Source organism: Aphis gossypii, chromosome X (genome assembly GCF_020184175.1).
Source record: "Aphis gossypii isolate Hap1 chromosome X, ASM2018417v2, whole genome shotgun sequence".
Taxonomy (NCBI): domain Eukaryota; kingdom Metazoa; phylum Arthropoda; class Insecta; order Hemiptera; family Aphididae; genus Aphis; species Aphis gossypii.
In genome coordinates, this window is record NC_065533.1 from 31789930 (window position 1) to 31812726 (window position 22797).

A 22797-nucleotide genomic window follows, 5' to 3' on the forward strand; every position below is an offset into this window, starting at 1 on the left:
TTGATTTTTATTGGTAGCTACTATGAAATTAATAGGTTAATAGGCAAGACGTGTAATTATCGCTAAGAAAATAAGCAGATAAAAATAACGAATATTAAGACCAATAACATGATACTCCTACACAGTTTATTTGATAAGTAATATACCTAGATAGCGCTCGATACATAGTTGCTGTTTCCATCCCCCCTGCTCAAGACTCTCTGAAACATCGGGCCGTCTCGTAATATGTTAACCAGGTTATTATATCTAAGTCCGTGGTCATTGCTTAACGTCCGTTCACCCATCGCAACTATGAAGGTCGTTTACGGATTTTTCTTCATAGCTATCAGCATCTACCCCAGTGAGTAACTCTAATTCAAATAAATGTAAATTATATTAATCATTGAAAAACGTACCACATGTTTATTTGCTTTAATAAGTATAATTTAAATAGCTTTTGACAAGGCTGGGCAAGTTAATGATTTTTTTTAACTCAGTTAAGTTAAGTTAAAAATTTTTTGTTCAATTAAATTAAAAGTTAAGTTAATTTATTTTTTTAATATATCAATTAAATTTAAAGTTAAGTTAACACATTTTTGCTAAATTAACTTCAATTAATAAGTTAAGTTAATAATAAAAAAAAAAATTCATTGAAAAAGGTTTTAAAATAAGTGAAAATTACTTGTATAGTAGGTAATATACCTATGAATATAATATATGCATATATTAATATAATGTATATAATTTAAAAACTGTTGTAGGGCTGTATCATTTTATTTAATATTTAATATTATTATTATTATTATTTCATCTTGGAGTCTGGGTTGATTTACATTTTAGTTTAAATGTGCTTACTTTATTGTTTAACCTTTACAATTCAAAAATAAATAACTCAAACATTTAAAGATGAGGTATAAAAAAAAACTAGTAACTATATTTTTTACTAATAACTTTTATTTTTTAAATATTACAAATATTATATTTGTATATAAATATAATATAATATATAATATATTTGTTTATATGTAAGATTTGTAATTTGCTGCTGGTCTATTCAAAGTATTTATTAAATTTCAATAACAGAGTCATTTCAAAATTTTGATCTGCCATTGAACCTCTTCTTTTGTTGAACAACTGTCCTCCAGCACTAAAGAGCCGCTCAACGTGTGCAGATGAAGGGACAGCAGTATTGTATTTTATATATACGTCTTTAAGAGGATTTGGTAAATCTAAAGGAGATTTAATGTTTTTATTAGACAAATAATTTTCAACAAGAAGTTTAAAATCATTGTTTGAATCTGAAACATTATTTTCCTCAAAATTAAAGAAATCATCCTCAATGTCACAATTATGGTGTTCTATAGATGTGGGGTTAGGTGTTAATTGAAGATTCTCTTGGGAATTTGTCAATGCGTTATCAAGTATGGTTTCCATAAGTGTATTTTTTATGTTGTTTCGATCATCTTCTACAGCCCAATTAAGTTTAAATTTTGGTACCATACAGGAAGCCACTTGGCATGTCTTTGACTCCATATATCTTGCGAATCTAATAAAAAAAATATATTCATGACATTATTTGAGTTTAATTAAATGTAAAACAAAATTAAAATAATAATTATAATATTAATAATCTCTGTGCGTTTCATCTGTTTTTTATTATGTTTAACAAGTTGTTTAACATTTTCAATATTTTAGTTTTATATTTAATTTAGCTGTACATATTTTTATTTAGATATTAAATAACTAATTTAAAAGTTGACTTTTTAAAAACCAATTGGCCAAAATACAAATTATATTTTTTATTATAAACAATATAATAGGTTAAGTAATATTCTACAAATTAAAATTCTAGCTATTTAAATAATTCATTAATTAAATCAGAAATATTACCTTTTATTTAATCCTCTTTTAAGTGCAATAACTAATGGTCTACAGAAAACTATATTTTTCATATCGTTTAAGGATTTATGTACTGCATTTATAGTAGGGAGCAAATATCCTAAAGATACATTTTTATCACCCTGAAGTATATCTAATGCTCTAGATATAGGTTTCATGACCTAAAATATAAGACAATTATTATAATTTATAATAAACAATAAATATGCATACTTATATATAAAATTTACATTGCAGTATTCTAGTAAAAATGAGACTTCCCGAGGTCCTGAAATGGTAGGCAGTTGTAAATCATTACACACATTTTCCATTTTATCAATATTTTCAACAATGCATTTGATAGCATCATAATATGAATTCCATCTAAACATAAGATATAAGACTTTTATAATAAATAATTTTTTTATTTTTTAATGCATAATATTATTTAAAATAATTAGATAATAGATACCTTGTGGCATTAGGTGTGATTAGATATCGACCAAGATGATTTTTTATAATATCTGCACTTAAAGTAGATTGATTTTGTTTGTTAAAAATTGATTGGCACTTTTTAAATACTTTTTGAGAGATAGTCCTATATGCAAGGTCTTTTTCAGCATCTTTAATGTCAACTGAAGCAATTAAATTCATAGTATGTGCTGCACACCTTTGGTGAGGGGGTAATGATATACTTAAGAGATTATCAACATTAGATGGTTCACCATCTAGAGTATTTGTGATTTCAATAGAGACTTCATTTTCCTCAGTTATATTCGTATCAGTGCATTCATTTACATCAGAATCATTGTCATTACTGTATACTCTAGAAAATAAAAATATTTTGTTTTTCTTAAATTTACTAAAAAAAAAGTAATGTTTTAATTTATAAGTTATAAGTATAATTAATATAACTATATTTAGTATTCGATAAAAAGTTGCTGAATTTCTATAATAATAATTGTTTATTGTTCAAATATAAATTATAAAGTGTAAATGACCTACAAATTATTAAACTTTAATAACTTTATAAATCTAATTATACAAATGTATTTAAATTCTATGTTGGCAAATTATACATTTAAGATTTAATGATATAAGTACAATTATAAATTATATAATTTATATGCTTACTATTATTTTAAATTATAAGAAAAACTATCTTATAGAAATATAAATACTAAAATATTAAAAAGAAAAAACACTTAAATATTATTTTTAAATACTTATTGTAAATATATAGAAGATAGAACTATATAAGTATTATTGTACACATAGCATAGTATTTATTATTGAAAAATTAATTAAATACTATAGGTAAACAATTATTTCTAACAATTTAAATACCTATAAATGAGTTAGGTACACTAGCATAAATAAAAATATGCAATATTTTTAAATGATTTATAAACTTAAGTATGAATTAACGATTGTTAAATTTTTTGTTGAGCTCAAAATTAAGTTTAATCCATAGGTAATTATTAATAAAAAAGGATAATTACCTAAAACTTTTTACAAAATTTGCTGCATTGTCAGTGACTATTAATGTTGTTTTATTTTGGATTTTAAATTCGTTGAGTACTTTGTCTATTGATTCAGCAATGTTATCGTATGTGTGTCTTCCTACCATACGCCTACAAGCAAGTCCTTTCGAACATCTTTCCAGAGTTTGTGGATTAATCCAATGGATAGTAAATCCTATGTATGATCTAAAATAAAAAAAGATTAAGACTTAATATTACATGAAATAGAAAAACTTAATTGAATCAAAATGCCCAAAATATTTACCTGTGGAATATGCTCCAGCAGTCTGCTGTAATACATACATATTTGATTGTATCTAATTCACTGATCATTTCATTTATCATTTTATTATATAAATTCTCAACATCACGCATTAAATTTCTACGTGATGCAGGAACTTTATTTGATGTAACTTCACAATATTTGACAAATGCAGGATGCTCAATAAATGAAAATGGTGATACAGTATCAATTATAAGTTTTAAATTAGCCTTATCAAACTCAACTTGATCTAATTTTTTCTTTGTTTGAACTTTACCAACCTCACTTAATTTAAGTTGCTTATAAGGTATTGTTGAAGAATCTATTGGTCTCTTTTTCATACAATTGTTAAATTCCATTAAATCATTTGGATGCTTAATCTGAAAAAGGTATAAATATAATATTTTGCACAAGAGTACACTAAATTTGTTTTTATTTTAATAGTAAACAACAATAAACAATATAAACTATTTAAAAAATATTAGCATTAAACTATAATAATATTGTTCTATAACATTTTAAAAAATTATCTAAAACCCATTAAAGGTTCTAGAACTTAGAGCACAATGTATGAACATTTATTTTTTGTAACAATTTTAAAATTATCTAATAAAAGTAATAAAACAAAGGTAACTATTTGTATTATGGTTTATACCTTGGTCTTTAAGAAATTAGGCTCGTTAACTTAAAATACAATCCATTTATAAATTACAAATACAGATACTTACTTTGATATGTGTTCTAAGATTTGAATTTGATAATTTAGAAGTAGAAATGTGTTTTTCTTTTGGACCACACAAAATACATTTAAAGATCAGATTGTTTTTGTTTGCATTTAAATCATTTGATTTTAGTTGTTCAAAATAAGTAGTCATGTTTGGCCATTTTGGTATATCATTATTAGAGCTGTTTAATTCTTGGTGATCTGGATTTTCACCAAAAACTGAGAAAATTATGTTTTAAAAATTTTTAAAAAAAATGTCAAGTTACAATAATTAGAAAAACATATTGTGTACAGTTAATAATGCGGTTTTGTATACATTAAAAATTAATTGGTTTGATAAAGTTTCTCTTGTTAAAACGCAATGCAATCACAAAACATTGGTGTTGAACGATAATCTATAAATAATCGTTTTAGTTTTTTATAAAACTGATCACAATTCACAATTACATCATCAATAAAAAAAAATTAATTACTATCAATATATAAATGTAATATTATAAATTATCCCAGGCTTATAAATTGTTTTAGTTCAAATCTGTTATTGTATACAATGATACCTACCTACTAAGTACTATTGCATTTATACTTAACAAATCCATTATAGTGAACTACCCTATGAGCATGTTTTGGACCCCTACAACGGCTACAAATATACACTAGAGTTCCTTTTTTTTAAAAATATATAATTAGGTTAATATGATGTCCACAATAATGACCGATCGCCAAAAATTGGTATTCGGCAGTAGTTTAGTAATACATTTATGATAACAATATCATCTAAATTCTATAGGTACGTGTTTATTTCTACAATACTGTTATAACATGAATACAATTACTTGGATTTAATTAAAATATTACTTACTTGGATAATTATTGTCCATGACGGCTATGTCCAATAGACAATAGTAACAAATTCGTAATAAATAATTTTTTTTATTGACGGTTGAAGATCGCAGAAACTGCAGTAGCGTCACAACGACTGAGCGAGCCAGTAAGGAATGAAAACTATTTTATGAATTATGAATATACAATTGTACAAATATCTAATACACCACTATTTATAGTTGGTACTAGGTAGGTATTTTTGTAACAAAATGATAATCGATAATCATAAAAATTATAGAATAAGATATAAATAAATATTAAGTAATAATAACAATAATAATAATCTGGTATTATTAAATATTTAAATGTGACTTCGTGAGCTCGTAGCTATTGACATATCTTATATAATATGGTCATACGGGCGGTTAAATACTTAAATGTCACATTGTTACAATGTTATCTTTATATTATGATTTATTATTTTAATATTTTATTAGTATACTAGGCATTACTAGCCCTCCGTGCTATTTATAGAAATAATTACGAAAATATCTTTTTTTTTTCCAACAATATTTTATAATATTCTATGAATTTTAAATCGACGAATCGTTATAGACTAAAGTATATTCTAGATAAAACAAAAATCCAAAATTAACTTAATTGGTAATATTAAAAAAGTAGAAGTTGATTTTAAGTTAACGTAGATATAAATGAGTTAAGTTAAAGTTAAGTTAATTAAAATAGCGAACTAGTAAGTTAAGTTAATAAGTTAAAATTAACTTAACTTTTAACTTATTAACTCGTTAATGCCCAGCCTTGGCTTTTGATGTAAATATTTAATTGTATTGAATTATTTTATTAAAAAATTTGCTTTTCGCTACCTTAAAAATAATATTATTTAAAAACCATACACTTTTGTGATTTACTGTATAGAAATGTCACCTTGAGATTCTTGCATTATTTCCTTTTTGTCGAGCGCTATTAATTAATGACTAGCTGTCGCGTTTGGTCCGGTCGAGCAATTTCGATAAAACTGCAAGACGACTTTCCTGACGTGTATATAGTTAGATATTTATCGTGAATCATTACCGTCTGTTTATGATATGGTATGGTTGATTCCACGATGAAAGCTATTTTTAATTGTTATTACCTATTTACTCATTGCTTAACTCGCGTTAACCGTACAACTTAAGAAGGTAATTAGTACTTTGCATCTCTGATTTTTGGGTGTTTCGTAATTTTCCAATACCTATATTTATCTCAGCAATGTCTCTACGAATATATTACCGTCCGTTCGATAATGCGTTTTGTATATTATATACCTAGTCAAATTTTAGATTGACTTTCTTTTCGAGACTATCATCTATCGTAACAATGACAGTCGTCGACGATCGACTTGCACTTACGATATTTTATGTTCCACAGGAGGTCTGGAGTCATTTCTCGCGGATATAGTTATATATTAGTTTTGTGTATTTTCAAGGTTTAATATATCCTATCTTCCGAAATTGTAATAGACAAGTACAGTAGCTAATGCTTCTGCCGGAATGCGTTTGTTCGATTGTTAATGGGTCCGGTGTAGACGAAGACGTATTTTTAATGTTTAAATTCCATTTCAATAACTATATCTTGGTTAACTAATTAGAATCAATCGTTTTTTACCTTATGACTATTTAACGACTTCCTATTTAGAGTTTCATTCTGTTCTGCTTTCAATTGACCTAAAGGAAAATTCCCAAGTTTGACGTTATAATATATAAATTTTTATCAACACTTTTTTAGCTATGATTTCAGTGATTCTCAATAGGTTAGGTTTAACCTTTTTTAGTTTTTTTCGATACATAATAGGTCTACAATAATTCAAATCGTTTAGTTATAGTTTAACCATTAATATTGCTACCTAGATATTAGATAACTGTACGATAATTTTTTTTAAATATATATATATATAATAAATGATATTCGTGTACGTCTTTGGGGTGAAACGCAATGTAGTAAATATTACTATTCATTGTAGACTAGCTTTATGTTATGTCAATTTACTAACGAACTACTATACGTTACAAATTACAAAATAAAAAATATTATATTTACTCATGAAATGCTAAGCAATTTACTAACACTTGATTGTATATGTCATAACCCCTTTGATTTTCATCATTAAATGTGACAACATTATAAAACACTATAACATAATTATAAAAATAAAATATGATATAGCTTAGGTAATTAAAGTATATTGCCTACCTATTAACTGTTAAGTTAAAAATCAAATTATATATTGTTAAATTTTAATTTTAATTTTAGCATATGCTCAGAGTACTCAGACAGCTGTAAGGGATTTTGGTGGAAATATAGAAATTACATGTTCAGTTATGAATGTCAACTTTTTTCCCATTGCATGGTTTAAATTTGAAAAAGATGATCCTACTAAGACCACTGTACTGTCAATTAGTAATAAACTTATGGTCAGAAATTCAAAATTTTCACTAAGAATTCACGTTGAAAACGGAACCAATAATCATATATTGAAGGTACCTATGTTGTTGAAATACAATTTGATAAAAACCATTTTCACCAATCTGTATTGCCATAATTAATCTTTTTTTAAATCAACTTGGAAATGTGTTAATTTTCAGATTCAGAATATACAAAAGACTGATATAGCTATATATCGCTGTGTTGTGATGTGTGATGATGCCAACAGCGACGCAAACACATCTGCAGATGTCGAGTTAGATGTGAATCGGCCACCGGTCATTTCAGATGCTTCGTCTCCGACTTTGGTGAACGCGATGGAAGGTCAATTCTCGAGGTTAGAATGTTATGCTGACGGATTTCCCGAACCAAGAGTTACCTGGACCCGAGAAAATAATGGAATTTTAACTACTGGAGGAAATTTTTATAGGTATTAACAGAGCAAAATCACCCCAATAAAAAATTTAATTCTGTACACCGATTAATTATTTACTTAAATAAATACAAATTTCGTTTTTCAGAGGGAATGTCTTACGTTTTTATAACGTAACAAAAGACGACCGTGGAATTTATTTTTGCAATATAGTGAATGGTATTGGCGGAGGTGTCCGACGTATTATTGACTTTCGTGTAACTTTTTCACCAGTCATAACGGTTTCGAAAATTATGTATAGTCATAGAGAACCTTTGAAACGAAACTTGGATGTCCAATGCCTCGTAGAAGCTTATCCTACTCCGAAAATCGAATGGCTGTATAATGGAGTTGTACTCCCCAACGATAACCACGATTATAAGTATACTAAACCATTTGCCATATAAAAATGTTTGTATTGTTATAATGTAGATTATTCTTAATGTTTAGAATCATGGAAAACACTACTGCACACCAGTTTGCTTATTCGGCATTGACTTTTCTGAAAATTGATAATGAACGTATCGGTAAATACACGTGTAAAGCACAGAACACGATTGGAACGGCTGAAGTCACAGCTATTGGTAAATATAGTTTTCATTGACATACGATATGCATAAGACTTAAACTTGGTTATCTCGATAAATGAATATGTAGACAAAATGAAAACAATTTTGATTTAGTGTTTACGGAGATTGGACATAGATCTTGAATCCGCAGTTAAAGTTTTTCTTGTCACGCAATGACTACAAGAAACTTCAAAAGTTTTGTGTAAATCATAGTCATTATCGTTAAGTATTTTATTAACTTTAAAATGTGAATTGTAAACAGGCCATGGCAAACTAATATTCACTTGTGGACATGGATCATCCAAATTACAATTTTCCTCCATTTCACTCATGATAATAATATGTTAAATAATAATACTACTTATTACTTAATGTCTTAATAACAAAAATTAACGCAGGACGCTACCTAGTTGTTTTCTGCTTGAAAGTTGCATACAATATGTCATTATGACAAAATAGTATTGGTAAATTAAATATTACGATCGATGAGAAAAGCCTATAATAGTTTATTATCAGCTCTTATAATAATATAATAAGTAATACTAATTTTATATTTATACTTGTATTACAATTTACAATATTATATTATTGACTATTGTTATTACAACTTGAAATTAAAACTAATAATAGATTCAAGATAAAAACTAATATAACCAGTGGTGTGTGTCCCGTATGCTCTGGTAAAGAGGAGTGACGGGGGTTTCAGTCATTCTGTTACATTCTGCTTGTGTTTTGGGGAAACCTTATTTGTAAATTCTCATAAGTCAAAACTATTATTATTGTAGAATAATATTTAAGAAATAAAATCTAAAATAGTATATTACGAAAACTTGGTAATTGGAATTTCTAGTTGAACACAAGAATAAAAGTATTTAGTATTCTCGAATAAAAATACAAAAAAAAAATATTTTTTAAGTATTTAAAAATACAAGGGTCGAAAGTATTTGAAAAGTATTTAAATACTAATATTTAAATACAAGTATTCGAATACTTAACAAGACTGGATATACCACGAAATAAAAGTGAAACATACATAAATGATTATAATCCTGCTATTCTTTTAGCATGGAAAGGTAATATGGATATTCAATTAATTGGGGAAAAATCATGCGCTCTAAGTTCCTATATAACCAAATATCAGACAAAACCTGAAAAATCTTACACTGCGCAATCATTTGATTTGATAAATAATACTAAGTCTTTGTCTTCTAAATTATGGAGTTTAGCTTTACGATCGCTAAATAATAGAGAATGTGGATCATTAGAAGAAAGTGACACATTGCTTAGTATTCCATTGTTTGGAACAGATTCCAACACCACAATAAAATGTTTAGATGTCAGCATTAACAGAAACAGGAGACTTAAACCTAAAAAAGAAATTCTAGCCAAGTAAATAAATGATTGAGATAGAATCAATTAATTTAAAATTTAATTTACTTAGCATTTATTCTTGATATCACATCTTTATAATGTTTAAGTATTATAGATGACTAGTTTTTTTTTATTTAGTAATTTTTTACACGGAGTTCGACGAAGTGTTTTTGTTGGGATAAAAATATGTGATTCCATGTTTGACGTTTATAATAACATAACTAGTATGTGTGATAATTATGTTTGAAAGCATACTTTTTTTAAATTTAATTTCTAACATTAAGTTATTTTTGTTTTTATTTTTTAATAATTGTAAACCTAATATAATTATTATTATTTGTTTATTTTACAGAGCATCAAGATCTAGAACAAGTTAAAAAACGTACTCATCAGGAGAGAACACGCACTTACTTTGGCTTTAATATCTATGGGTTATCTCCTTATTTATAATAATAATAATGATGATATTTATACTTAATATATATTTATATTATTTTAAACTTATTTATTTTCAAAAATTATATATTTAATTAATATGTTATGTACCTATATGGAATTCATCTGATAATTATTATTTCTCGACAGGCCAAACATTTAGTAAATAAGATTATTTACCTATGAATAATTTTAAGACGTCAACTAATTTTAATTTATAAAAATAAAAGTAAACTATTTTTTTTGAAATCATGACTCTTATTCATATGATATTTTTTAATACAATTCATTGTACCATACTACCATACCCAAGTAGTTCTATTTGAATCGTACTTTGAAACTATTTATATAGTTAAGTATGATGAGTTCAATGACATTCTTTTTTTTCGGTTTAATATAATTAATTTATATTGTGTCATTCGCATTATTATATAGGTAGTACAAAAATATGTTGGTGAGTATGTCAGTTTTGTGTGTCTTACGTGGAATATGAATACCTGCATTATTTTAAAACAAATCGTTGTATGTATCTTAAAAAACATCATTAGAGTTCACTTGCTTGGAAAAACATATTTCTAATATTTTTTAAATCTTGTATGAATTGCAGTCTAGATATGTTAAAAATCCTTGACTTTTCATTTGAACCAAATCAGCTTCAGGGCCTACTGCGGAATTCATATTTTTGATAACTTCAAAACATGTTTGACATTTTGTTCTTGATTTTAATCGCTTTGCTATGTACCTAACTATTTTATTAATGTAGATTTTTTATAATATTTTATTAATATCAATAATAATGCAAATACAGTGAAATCTGTATAATCATGTTACAAAAATATATCATCCAAATTCCAGCAATCGTCTTTAACTATTTTATCAATTTTATTTTTTTAATTTCTAATTATTAATATTCTTTACGGGGTATTTTCTGGATCCATCATTATATCTTTCAAATCTATTAAAGAAATAACTGGAATAGTATCTAAAAAATAGTAAAATTGTTGCCGCGGCGCATCGTTATCATTATTATGTGATATGCATAACAACACGGCGGTGACTCGTCTGTATCTTTCTTTTCTTCTTCGTCCCCAACTATTACTCGTTAGGTATCTATATTATATTATTACGTCAATTAATTTATCATTAGTGTTATCGTTGTCACTGGTCGTAGTATTTGTTTTGTTTCTAATGTCATCTGTTCGATGTTTATTATGATTATGCGGCCAACGCCCTTTTATAATAATTTTTTTTTTCTTACATAATGTTTATTTAGATGAAAAGAAAATACAATATAAAAAATTTACAAAATGAATTTAAAATAATATTGAAAATACCTGAGTGAAGGTTTGCTTGTAATTCAGGATGGTAGGAGTAGAACTGGATTTTGTGTTCTTGATAGTGTGACACTTTCGCCATAATATTGGCGTAAAGTATAGTATATATGGACTCTGCGGTTATGGGAGTTTGCTTGTGATACATACCTGTTAGTTGACCATAAGTGGGCGTATCCTAATGGAACGTTTGGACGTTCTGATGCGCGCCAGGCGGTATAGGTGAAATCAATTTCTGGGTCGTTTCAATTCTCTTGGATTTAGATTCCGTGTAAGTTGTTTATGTTGGCACGGACGTGCTCAATTCCAAAGCGTGGAACCATGACTGTTGATGAGTCACGGAATGACATACCTATTGGTTGATCCTCGTCGGCATTAAGTTCTCTGGAACATAATCTAAATCTGTTATTTAGTTCAGAATTTGGTCTAAATTTTAGAACATTCTCGATAGGCAATGTGCCTTGGAGGTACATAAAGTTATTCTCTGTTAGACTCATCCATATATTTGGTATAGGAATGGAAACAGCGTCTATGTCTCGGGACTCGATTAAAAGGCCAAGCATTTAGGAAAAGTTGATAGCACTAGGATTCTTAGAGTAAGATTGGAACCATAAAACATCGGGGTAAACGTGTCTTTGCTTGTCAAACTCTTCATAAATGAAGGGTGCTTGAGCAGGATTAAAGGGTTCTTTTCCAACTAGGTAAAGTGCAGATTCAATTTCTGGAACAAGGGGAGGAAGTTTTGACTTAAATTCAGGGGCTGGCTGTAAAATTTAATGAATCTAGCGAATGCTATAGGTATCATTTAAATTATCTGTATCCTGTGTCGATGTTACCGTAGGAGGGGGGAAAGTGTGGTAAGTTGGCAAGGTTACTGTTCAGATTGGATGGTACATTATAATAATAACTGTTGAATTTTCGAGGGTCTGGCTTAAGACTTTCGTCGCTTTAGATTCAAATTTTAAGAAGCTTGAAACATCATTGATTATTTCTAGCACTTTTTCGATATTCGTTTCAGAGTAACATAGTAAAAAGTCGTATGGATTAACTGACTCAGCGTTGGGATAATGCTGTGACTGTAGGCGCGTTTTTGCAAGCGTGGGTCTTTGAATTAAAGCTCGGCCGATTACTGGGTTGAAGATTTTCTCAAATCTATTATTTAGCCAGTTTGCGTGTGCGGTCGGTCTTTGGAGACGGTCAAAATAGCCAACTATAAAATTGGCTGGTGTGAAGTGGGTGTTGCCTACTTCAAGTATCGTCGTTCCATAAAATGTTCGTAATATCGTTTCTGGTTCTGCGTTCGTGTGAGAGGAAACGAGGAGATGATGTGAAAGGATGAACATAGCCGGTGGAACTGAACTTCCATAGTCAGTAAGAAAGTCATATGCTGCGAATGATGGAACATAGAGCTGGAGGCGTCTTTGTGGATCATATGTTGGAGCAAGATTGTTGATAAGTATTTCAAGATCTAGAGGTACGTAGGAACTCATCAATTTGTATAAGTAATCTGATTTTAAGGAATCATTTTTGTAGTTCTGTGCGAAATATGAAATGTTTTCACGTGCGTGTAAGTCACAGATAAGCAAGTAAGCGTTAATCATAAGTTGTTGATAAGCTATTAACGTAAAAGTACTAACGTAGAGGTGTGACTTGACAGCTAAGTCTGGATATTCTTCCGCTGTATTGTACATAAAGTACTGGAACGGAAACAGTAAATCGGGTTGTACATCAATAATGTGCTGTACACCGTGGACGAGTTCAAGGCGTGTGGCCACGTCAAGTTTTTCGAAATATGTTGATCTTTTGCTCGGAGGAGCAGATTAGATAGATTAGATAGATCAGATAGTGCGGTTTTATTAGTAATATCAAACTGTATCGAAGTGGAAGGCTTAGCCTTTGGGGGAGCAAATAACTAACAAAATAGTCATATTTACACACTAACAAAAAATTAATAATCAGATTTTATTTTTTTATAAAATTAATTTTCTAATTGATTTCAATGAGCTATATTATATTTATTCTAAATTTTAAAATGAATCTTATGGTTATACTTTCACGTGTTAAAATGAAATCGTATGTCTTAAATTAGCAAATAACTAACAAAATAATCGTATTTACAAACGTATTGAAAATTAAAAATTAAAAATTAGTTATTATTTTTTCATAAATTAAATATTATCATTTTACTCAATGAGTAATACCATAATTTTTCTCAATTTTAAAATTTAACGTACAAATATAAATGTATGTGTTAGAAATGAAATCATATGTCTTAAATTAGCAAATCATTAACAAAATAGTCATATTCACACACATTTAAATAACTAAGAATGTTGAAAGTATACTGTTTTCAAGGGGTTGGATATGGGCAATATTGAATAATTTTAGTGATAAGCTGTGTGAGTGTGTGCATAGTGTCTGACCATTAGTGTCTATGTGTGCCCTGAACACAAATTATATATTATAAATTAGTTTTTATTCTTTTATAAATTTAATGTTATAATTTTTTTCATTGAGTTATATTATATTTTTTCTAAATTTAAAAATGACTCTTATAGGTATAATTTTATGTGTTAGAAATTAACACATTGAAATACTTAACATTACGTCATTGCGGTATATCTATACAATAAATTGCATGATGTTATACAAAATTTATAAATCGCAAAAAACATTGTGTTTTATACGATTATGCAACTCATAAATTTGATGTCTATGTTATTACTAGGTCTGGAATTTTGATGCATAGGCATCTTTTTTTCTGGTGTTTCGAAACGTTGCTTTATAAAATGCAAAAAATGTGTTTTGGGTGATACTGATTATAGGTACCTATTTTAAAGTTATTTTATTTTTTATTTTTTTTTGTTGCATTTTTAGGGCCTTTTTTGAGGTTTTTTAGGGCATCAAGCCCTAGTTATTACCGAATAACACTGCAAATCAAAGCAGTTGTCCACGCAGTAGTGTGTTGTACCTCTTAGTGCGATATAGCCATACAGGACTACATACGGTGGTAATAATTTCATAACGCAATGAAGTACAATATATTTGATATAATATTGAACTACAATAATTTTGAAAAAAAAACGCCCACGATCCCTGCTAACCTCCAACCATTATTACGTTAATGATACGGTCGTGAATCGTGATCGTTCGGTCTTTTTTCTATTTTTTTTCTCTTTTACTCGGCTGGAAAACGGCGAGGTTATAACTCCGCAAGAATGCGGTGCAAATTTCAATCACGGTCGTCGTGTATTGTACACGGAATGCAATAACATTAACAACAACAATAAGTACAACAACAATTATTACTATTATTGTTGCCACGATCTGTTATTGTTGGTGTTGCTGATGCGGTTGTGTCGTCGCTAAGTTGTCGTTCTGAAATGAGACTCAATATTTACTAGGAACCTATGCGGCCGAATACGTCATCATCGCGGTCCGAAGAGACCGGTGTTCGGCAGCGGTGCACTCGCCGACCAAAAATTACGGCGGCGCTCGTCGTTCCGGCTAGACTCCTGGTCGTAAATCCATCGGTTACCCCAAGAAATGTTGATCGACTTCGACAATATCAGTAAGTATTGTAATATATTTTATAATGTTATTGAAATATTGTTACTGTGATATCACGCCAATTGCTGTTTAGTTCTTAGGGGTCGATCGACCGATTTCATGTACCAGGAGCGGCTAGTCGGAGGCGATCAGTGCCACTGCGATTTTCATGCGGCGAGCGGCAGCGCCGCCAAACACCGGACTGTTCGGATACCGAAGATGACATATTCGGCCGCATAGGTTCCTAGTAAATCTTGAGTCTCATTTCAGAACGACAACTTACGCGATGACACAACTGACACAGCAACAGTAATATCTACAACAAATAGTTTTAAGTCTAAGGCTGAGATTTCAACGTCCTAAAAATCTCAAAAAAATACAGTAAAAAATGTATGAAAATATTATGGTTTATAAGCAAATTAAAATTGAAGTAGGTATGTTTACACACATAATAAAATTTAAAAAGATAATTTTTTTTTAAATTGCGCATTGCCAGTATATTCAATAATTTATATTATCAAATTATAAACATAATCGTCATTCTTACACACTTTAAGAATTAAAAATCGGTTTTTGATTTTTTATAAATTAAAAATTATAATTTTTTTCATTGAGTTATATTATATTTTTTCTAAATTTAAAAATGAATCTAACAGTTATACTTTCATTTGTTAGCAATGAAATCTTATGCCTTAAATAAGCAAATATTTAATAAAATTGTCATATTTACAAACATGTAAATAATTAAAAATTTATAAATTATTTTTTATTTTTTATAAATTAAACAATATCATTTTATTTAATGAGTTATTTCATATTTTTTCTTAATTTTAAAATGAATTTAATGGGTATAAATTCATGTGTTAAAAATATATTCTTATGCCTTAAATTAGCAAATAATTAATAAAATAGTCATATTAACGCCCTTAAAAAAACCAAAAATAAGATTTAATTTTTTTATAAATTAAATATTATCATTTTATTCAATGTTTTTTATCATATTTTTTCTAAATTTTACAATGAATCAATTGGGTATACTTTCAATTGTTAGAAATGAAATCTTATGAATTTAATTTTACAAATTGTTAACAAAATAGTCATATTTACACACATGTAAATAATTAAAAATTTATAAATTATTTTTTATTTTTTATAAATTAAATATTATCATTTTAGTCAATGATTTATATCATATTTTTTCTAAATTTTACAATGAATCAATTGGGTATACTTTCAATTGTTAGAAATGAAATCTTATGAATTTAATTTTACAAATTGTTAACAAAATAGTCATATTAACACACATATTAAGAACTAAGAATGTAAAGCATACCGTTTGCAAAGGGTTGGATATAGGCAATATTGAATAATTCTAATGATTAGCTGGATGAGTGGGTGCATGGTGTCTGTGTGTTCCTCGAACACATATTATCAATTAAAAACTAAAAATTAGTTTTTATTCGTTTATAAATTAAATATTATCATTTAATTCAATGAGTTATATTATAATTTTTCTAAATTTTAAAATGAATCTAATGGTTATACTTTCATTTGTTAGAAATGAAATCTTATGTTTTAAATTCGTAAATATTTAATAAAATAGTCATATTTACATACATGTAAATAATTAAAAATTTATAAATTAGTTTATATTTTTTATAAATTAAACATTATCATTTTATTTAATGAGTTGTATCATATTTTTTCTAAATTTTCCAATGAATCTTTTGGGTATAATTTCATTTGTTAGAAATGAAATCTTATGTTTTAAATTATCAAATATTTAATAAAATAGTCATATTTACACACATGTAAATAATTAAAAATTTATAAATTAGTTTTTATTTTTTATAAATTAAACATTATCATTTTATTTAATGAGTTATTTCATATTTTTTCTTAATTTTAAAATGAATTTAATGGGTATAAATTCATGTGTTAAAAATATATTTTTATGCCTTAAATTAGCAAATATTTAATAAAATAGTCATATTTACAAACATGTAATAATTAAAAATTTATAAATATTTTTTTATTTTTTTATAAATTAAATATTATCACTTAAATCATTGAGACAAATTATATTTTTTTTAAACTTTAAAATGAATCTAACGGTTATAATTTCATGTGTTATAAATGAAATCTTATGCCTTAAATTAGTAAATATTTAATAAAATAGTCATATTTACACACATGTAAATAATTAAAAATTTATAAATTAGTTTTTATTTTTTATAAATTAAACATTATCATTTTATTTAATGAGTTATATCATATTTTTTCTAAATTTTACAATGAATCTTTTGGGTATAATTTCATTTGTTAGAAATGAAATCTTATGTTTTAAATTAGCAAATATTTATAAAATAGTCATATTTACACACATGTAAATAATTAAAAATTTATAAATTAGTTTATATTTTTTATAAATTAACATTATCATTTTATTCAATGAGTTATATCATAATTTTTCTAAATTTTACAATAAATCTATTGGGTATAATGTCATTTGTTAGAAATGAAATCTTATGTTGTAAATTAGCAAATATTTCATAAAACAGTCATATTTACACACATGTAAATAATTAAAAATTTATAAATTAGTTTTTATTTTTTATAAATTAAACATAATCATTTTATTCAATGAGTTATATCATATTTTTTCTAAATTTTACAATGAATCTATTGGGTATAATTTCATTTGTTAGAAATTAAATCTTATGCCTTAAATTATCAAATATTTAATAAAATAGTCATATTTACACCTTCACAAAAACCAAAAATGAGATTTAATTTTTTTATAAATTAATTATTATCATTTAATTCAATGAGTTATATTATATTTTTTCTAAATTTTAAAATGATTCTTACAGTTATACTTTCATTTGTTAGCAATGAAATCTTATGCCTTAAATCAGCAAATATTTAATATAATTGTCATATTTACAAACATGTAAATAATTAAAAATTTATAAATTATTTTTTCTTATTTTTTATAAATTAAACAATATCATTTTATTTAATGAGTTATTTCATATTTTTTCTTAATTTTAAAATGAATTTAATGGGTATAAATTTATGTGTTAAAAATATATTCTTATGCCTTAAATTAGCAAATAATTAATAAAATAGTCATATTAACGCCCTTAAAAAAACCAAAAGTAAGATTTAATTTTTTTATAAATTAAATATTATCATTTTATTCAATGTTTTTTATCATATTTTTTCTAAATTTGACAATGAATCTATTGGGTATACTTTCAATTGTTAGAAATAAAATCTTGTGTCTTAAATTAGCAAATAATTAATAAAATAGTCATATTTACACACATATTAAAAACTAAGAATGTAGAAAGCATACCTTTTTCAAGGGGTTGGATATAGGCAATATTCAATAATTTTAGTGATTAGCTGGATGAGAGGGTGCATAGTGTCTGTGTGGTCCTCGAACACATGTAAATAATTAAAAATTTATAAATTATTTTTATTTTTTTATAAATTAAATATTATCATTTAAATCAATGAGATAAATTATATTTTTTCTAAATTTTAAAATGAATCTAACGGTTATACTTTCATTTGTTAGAAATGAAGTCTTATGTCTTTAATTTGCAAATTATTAACAAAATTGTCATAATAACACACATATTAAGAACTAAGAATGTAGAAAGCATACCTTTTTCAAGGGGTTGGATATAGGCAATATTGAATAAATCTAGTCAATAGCTGGATGAGTGGGTGCATAGTGTCTGTGTGTTCCTAGAACACTTATAAATAATTAAAAACTAAAAGTTAGTTTTTATTTTTCTATAAATTAAATATTTTTATTTTATTCAATGAGTTATATTGTATTTTTTCTATATTTTTAAATTCATACAATGTGTATAATTGTATGTGTTAGAAATGAAATCTTATGCCTTAAATTAGCAATATTTAATAAAATAGTCATATTTACACACATGTGAATAATTAAAAATTTATAAATTATTTTTTATTTTTTTATAATTAAACAATATCATTTTATTTAATGAGTTATTTCATATTTTTTCTAAATTTTAAAATGAATCTAACGGTTATACTTTCATGTGTTAGAAATCAATTCTTATGCCTCAAATTAGCAAATAATTAATAAAATAGTCATATTTACACCCTTACAAAAACCAAAAATAAAATAAGATTTAATTTTTTATAAATTAAATATTATCATTTTATTCAATGAGTTATATTATAATTTTTCTAAATTTTAAAATGAATCTAATGGTTATACTTTCATTTGTTAGAAATGAAATCTTATGTTTTAAATTCGTAAATATTTAATAAAATAGTCATATTTACATACATGTAAATAATTAAAAATTTATAAATTAGTTTATATTTTTTATAAATTAAACATTATCATTTTATTAATGAGTTGTATCATATTTTTTCTAAATTTTCCAATGAATCTTTTGGGTATAATTTCATTTGTTAGAAATGAAATCTTATGTTTTAAATTATCAAATATTAATAAAATAGTCATATTTACACACATGTAAATAATTAAAAATTTATAAATTAGTTTTTATTTTTTATAAATTAAACATTATCATTTTATTTAATGAGTTATTTCATATTTTTTCTTAATTTTAAAATGAATTTAATGGGTATAAATTCATGTGTTAAAAATATATTTTTATGCCTTAAATTAGCAAATATTAATAAAATAGTCATATTTACAAACATGTAAATAATTAAAAATTTATAAATTATTTTTTATTTTTTATAAATTAAATATTATCACTTAAATCATTGAGACAAATTATATTTTTTTTAAACTTTAAAATGAATCTAACGGTTATAATTCATGTGTTATAAATGAAATCTTATGCCTTAAATTAGTAAATATTTAATAAAATAGTCATATTTACACACATGTAAATAATTAAAAATTTATAAATTAGTTTTTATTTTTTATAAATTAAACATTATCATTTTATTTAATGAGTTGTATCATATTTTTTCTAAATTTTCCAATGAATCTTTTGGGTATAATTTCATTTGTTAGAAATGAAATCTTATGTTTTAAATTATCAAATATTTAATAAAATAGTCATATTTACACACATGTAAATAATTAAAAATTTATAAATTAGTTTTTATTTTTTATAAATTAAACATTATCATTTTATTTAATGAGTTATTTCATATTTTTTCTTAATTTTAAAATGAATTTAATGGGTATAAATTCATGTGTTAAAAATATATTTTTATGCCTTAAATTAGCAAATATTTAATAAAATAGTCATATTTACAAACATGTAAATAATTAAAAATTTATAAATTATTTTTTATTTTTTTATAAATTAAATATTATCACTTAAATCATTGAGACAAATTATATTTTTTTTAAACTTTAAAATGAATCTAACGGTTATAATTTCATGTGTTATAAATGAAATCTTATGCCTTAAATTAGTAAATATTTAATAAAATAGTCATATTTACACACATGTAAATAATTAAAAATTTATAAATTAGTTTTTATTTTTTATAAATTAAACATTATCATTTTATTTAATGAGTTATATCATATTTTTTCTAATTTTACAATGAATCTTTTGGGTATATTTCATTTGTTAGAAATGAAATCTTATGTTTTAAATTAGCAAATATTTAATAAAATAGTCATATTTACACACATGTGAATAATTAAAAATTTATAAATTAGTTTATATTTTTTATAAATTAAACATTATCATTTTATTCAATGAGTTATATCATAATTTTTCTAAATTTTACAATAAATCTATTGGGTATAATGTCATTTGTTAGAAATGAAATCTTATGTTGTAAATTAGCAAATATTTCATAAAACAGTCATATTTACACACATGTAAATAATTAAAAATTTATAAATTAGTTTTTATTTTTTATAAATTAAACATAATCATTTTATTCAATGAGTTATATCATATTTTTTCTAAATTTTACAATGAATCTATTGGGTATAATTTCATTTGTTAGAAATTAAATCTTATGCCTTAAATTATCAAATATTTAATAAAATAGTCATATTTACACCTTCACAAAAACCAAAAATGAGATTTAATTTTTTATAAATTAATTATTATCATTTAATTCAATGAGTTATATTATATTTTTTTAAATTTTAAAATGATTCTTACAGTTATACTTTCATTTGTTAGCAATGAAATCTTATGCCTTAAATCAGCAAATATTTAATATAATTGTCATATTTACAAACATGTAAATAATTAAAAATTATAAATTATTTTTTCTTATTTTTTATAAATTAAACAATATCATTTTATTTAATGAGTTATTTCATATTTTTTCTTAATTTTAAAATGAATTTAATGGGTATAAATTTATGTGTTAAAAATATATTCTTATGCCTTAAATTAGCAAATAATTAATAAAATAGTCATATTAACGCCCTTAAAAAAACCAAAAGTAAGATTTAATTTTTTATAAATTAAATATTATCATTTTATTCAATGTTTTTATCATATTTTTTCTAAATTTGACAATGAATCTATTGGGTATACTTTCAATTGTTAGAAATAAAATCTTGTGTCTTAATTAGCAAATAATTAATAAAATAGTCATATTTACACACATATTAAAAACTAAGAATGTAGAAAGCATACCTTTTTCAAGGGGTTGGATATAGGCAATATTCAATAATTTTAGTGATTAGCTGGATGAGAGGGTGCATAGTGTCTGTGTGGTCCTCGAACACATGTAAATAATTAAAAATTTATAAATTATTTTTTATTTTTTATAAATTAAATATTATCATTTAAATCAATGAGATAAATTATATTTTTTCTAAATTTTAAAATGAATCTAACGGTTATACTTTCATTTGTTAGAAATGAAGTCTTATGTCTTTAATTTGCAAATTATTAACAAAATTGTCATAATAACACACATATTAAGAACTAAGAATGTAGAAAGCATACCTTTTTCAAGGGGTTGGATATAGGCAATATTGAATAAATCTAGTCAATAGCTGGATGAGTGGGTGCATAGTGTCTGTGTGTTCCTAGAACACTTATAAATAATTAAAAACTAAAAGTTAGTTTTTATTTTTCTATAAATTAAATATTTTTATTTTATTCAATGAGTTATATTGTATTTTTTCTATATTTTTAAATTCATACAATGTGTATAATTGTATGTGTTAGAAATGAAATCTTATGCCTTAAATTAGCAAATATTTAATAAAATAGTCATATTTACACACATGTGAATAATTAAAAATTTATAAATTATTTTTTATTTTTTATAAATTAAACAATATCATTTTATTTAATGAGTTATTTCATATTTTTTCTAAATTTTAAAATGAATCTAACGGTTATACTTTCATGTGTTAGAAATCAATTCTTATGCCTCAAATTAGCAAATAATTAATAAAATAGTCATATTTACACCCTTACAAAAACCAAAAATAAA

General features: G+C 25.0%; 2 protein-coding genes across 2 annotated transcripts; one reads left to right on the forward strand and one right to left on the reverse strand.

Annotated features, from left to right (window-relative positions):
- The first annotated feature begins 263 nt into the window (after positions 1-263).
- LOC114124605 (lachesin-like) lies at positions 264-10603 on the forward strand. The gene is made up of 6 exons (XM_050206441.1): positions 264-340; positions 7499-7725; positions 7831-8099; positions 8191-8463; positions 8532-8665; positions 10374-10603. Exons 1-6 carry the CDS (start codon positions 292-294, stop codon positions 10469-10471), a joined length of 1050 nt encoding a protein of 349 aa, XP_050062398.1. The 5' UTR covers positions 264-291; the 3' UTR covers positions 10472-10603.
- LOC114124610 (uncharacterized) lies at positions 1030-2249 on the reverse strand. Its single transcript, XM_050206442.1, has 3 exons — positions 2109-2249; positions 1870-2039; positions 1030-1525 (listed from the first exon to the last, which is right to left on the reverse strand). Exons 1-3 carry the CDS (start codon positions 2247-2249, stop codon positions 1030-1032), a joined length of 807 nt encoding a protein of 268 aa, XP_050062399.1.
- Positions 10604-22797: the final 12194 nt, after the last annotated feature.